The sequence below is a fragment of the Limulus polyphemus genome, unplaced genomic scaffold (genome assembly GCF_000517525.1).
Source record: "Limulus polyphemus unplaced genomic scaffold, Limulus_polyphemus-2.1.2 Scaffold2761, whole genome shotgun sequence".
NCBI classification, from domain to species: domain Eukaryota; kingdom Metazoa; phylum Arthropoda; class Merostomata; order Xiphosura; family Limulidae; genus Limulus; species Limulus polyphemus.
Window position 1 is genome coordinate 166907 of NW_013668371.1, and position 1254 is coordinate 168160.

General features: G+C 25.0%; 1 protein-coding gene across 1 annotated transcript in view; it reads right to left on the reverse strand.

The window, feature by feature from the left end:
* Positions 1 to 1254, reverse strand: part of LOC106467838 (E3 ubiquitin-protein ligase RFWD2-like) — a 29985-nt gene that overhangs the window by 27236 nt on the left and 1495 nt on the right. The window contains exon 2 of the mRNA XM_022396039.1: positions 492 to 556. Within this exon, the coding sequence (XP_022251747.1) occupies positions 492 to 556 (65 nt within the window). The remainder of the gene's footprint in view (positions 1 to 491; positions 557 to 1254) is intronic.

Below are 1254 nucleotides of genomic sequence, written 5' to 3' on the forward strand. Positions count from 1 at the left end.
AGATAAACTTAGAAATTGGTTTACTGAACTTGGTAGGAGTAACGATAGATTAACTTAGAAATTGGTTTACAGAACTTGGTAGGATTAATGATAGATAAACTTAGAAATTGGTTTACTGAACTTGGTAGGAGTAACGATAGATTAACTTAGAAATTGGTTTACAGAACTTGGTAGGATTAATGGTAGACTAACTTAGAAATTTGTTTACAGAACTTGGTAGGATTAATGATAGACTAACTTAGAAATTTGTTTACAGAACTCGGTCAGAATTGAAACTGTGAAAGTTTGTATTTACCCCAATATCTAACTCAGAACTTAATAACAAAGAATGCATAAGTACATTAAAACTTTACCAATATGTCTTTTATTCACTACATCCATTATTTTTACTAAAAAGCAGTAAGTAAAGAAAGAAAATATCAAATCCATCGAGGGTTTACAATATTGTCTACAAACAATACCTATGAAATAATAAAAGTATTATTGCTTACAGTGGTGTCCAGTTTCAGTTTCTTTTCTGCCATCTTCTGTTGATGTTTTGTGATTAGCTCATTTACTAAATAAAATTACAAACAAGTGTTAAAACAACAATGATCTACAATCATTCTTAATTGAAGTTATGCAAATTAAAATATGATTTTTTTAAAAAGTTATTCTAAATTACAAAAATCTGTATAGAGTTGAAATTTTAGTAAAAAGTTCAATTTTAGATAGTTTTTCAACAGTATATACTGTACTTTGGAAAAAAAAAAATTCTAAAACAATACTAAACAAAAGAAAAAAAATTATTTTAACACTAACTTAAAATTTTATTCACAACAATAATTATGAAACAGATTTTTAGTGAGTAATAAAAAAATTATGAACATAAATATAAATTATATGTCATCAAATATCGTCAAAAATTATTTCTAGCAAAAAAACAAAGACTTTATGGTAAACTACAAATACTAAAATTATTGTTGTTAAACAACCTAAATAAATTTAATAGTTCTTAGTACATTAGTATCAGATAATTAAATTGTAACCAGAAATACTGTAAAAATACAGAAATTCATTAAAAACTTTACATATCTCAATATCAAAATTTATCTTTCATTTTCTGGCCAATTTTTAATTTCAAGACTGTCAAGGTTCTTTTGGATAAGATATATTCTCAACATTCTGACCAATTTTTAATTTCAAGACTGTCAAGGTTCTTTTGGATAAGATATATTCTCAACAGAACCAAGTCATAGCAGCTATTTAGAATTA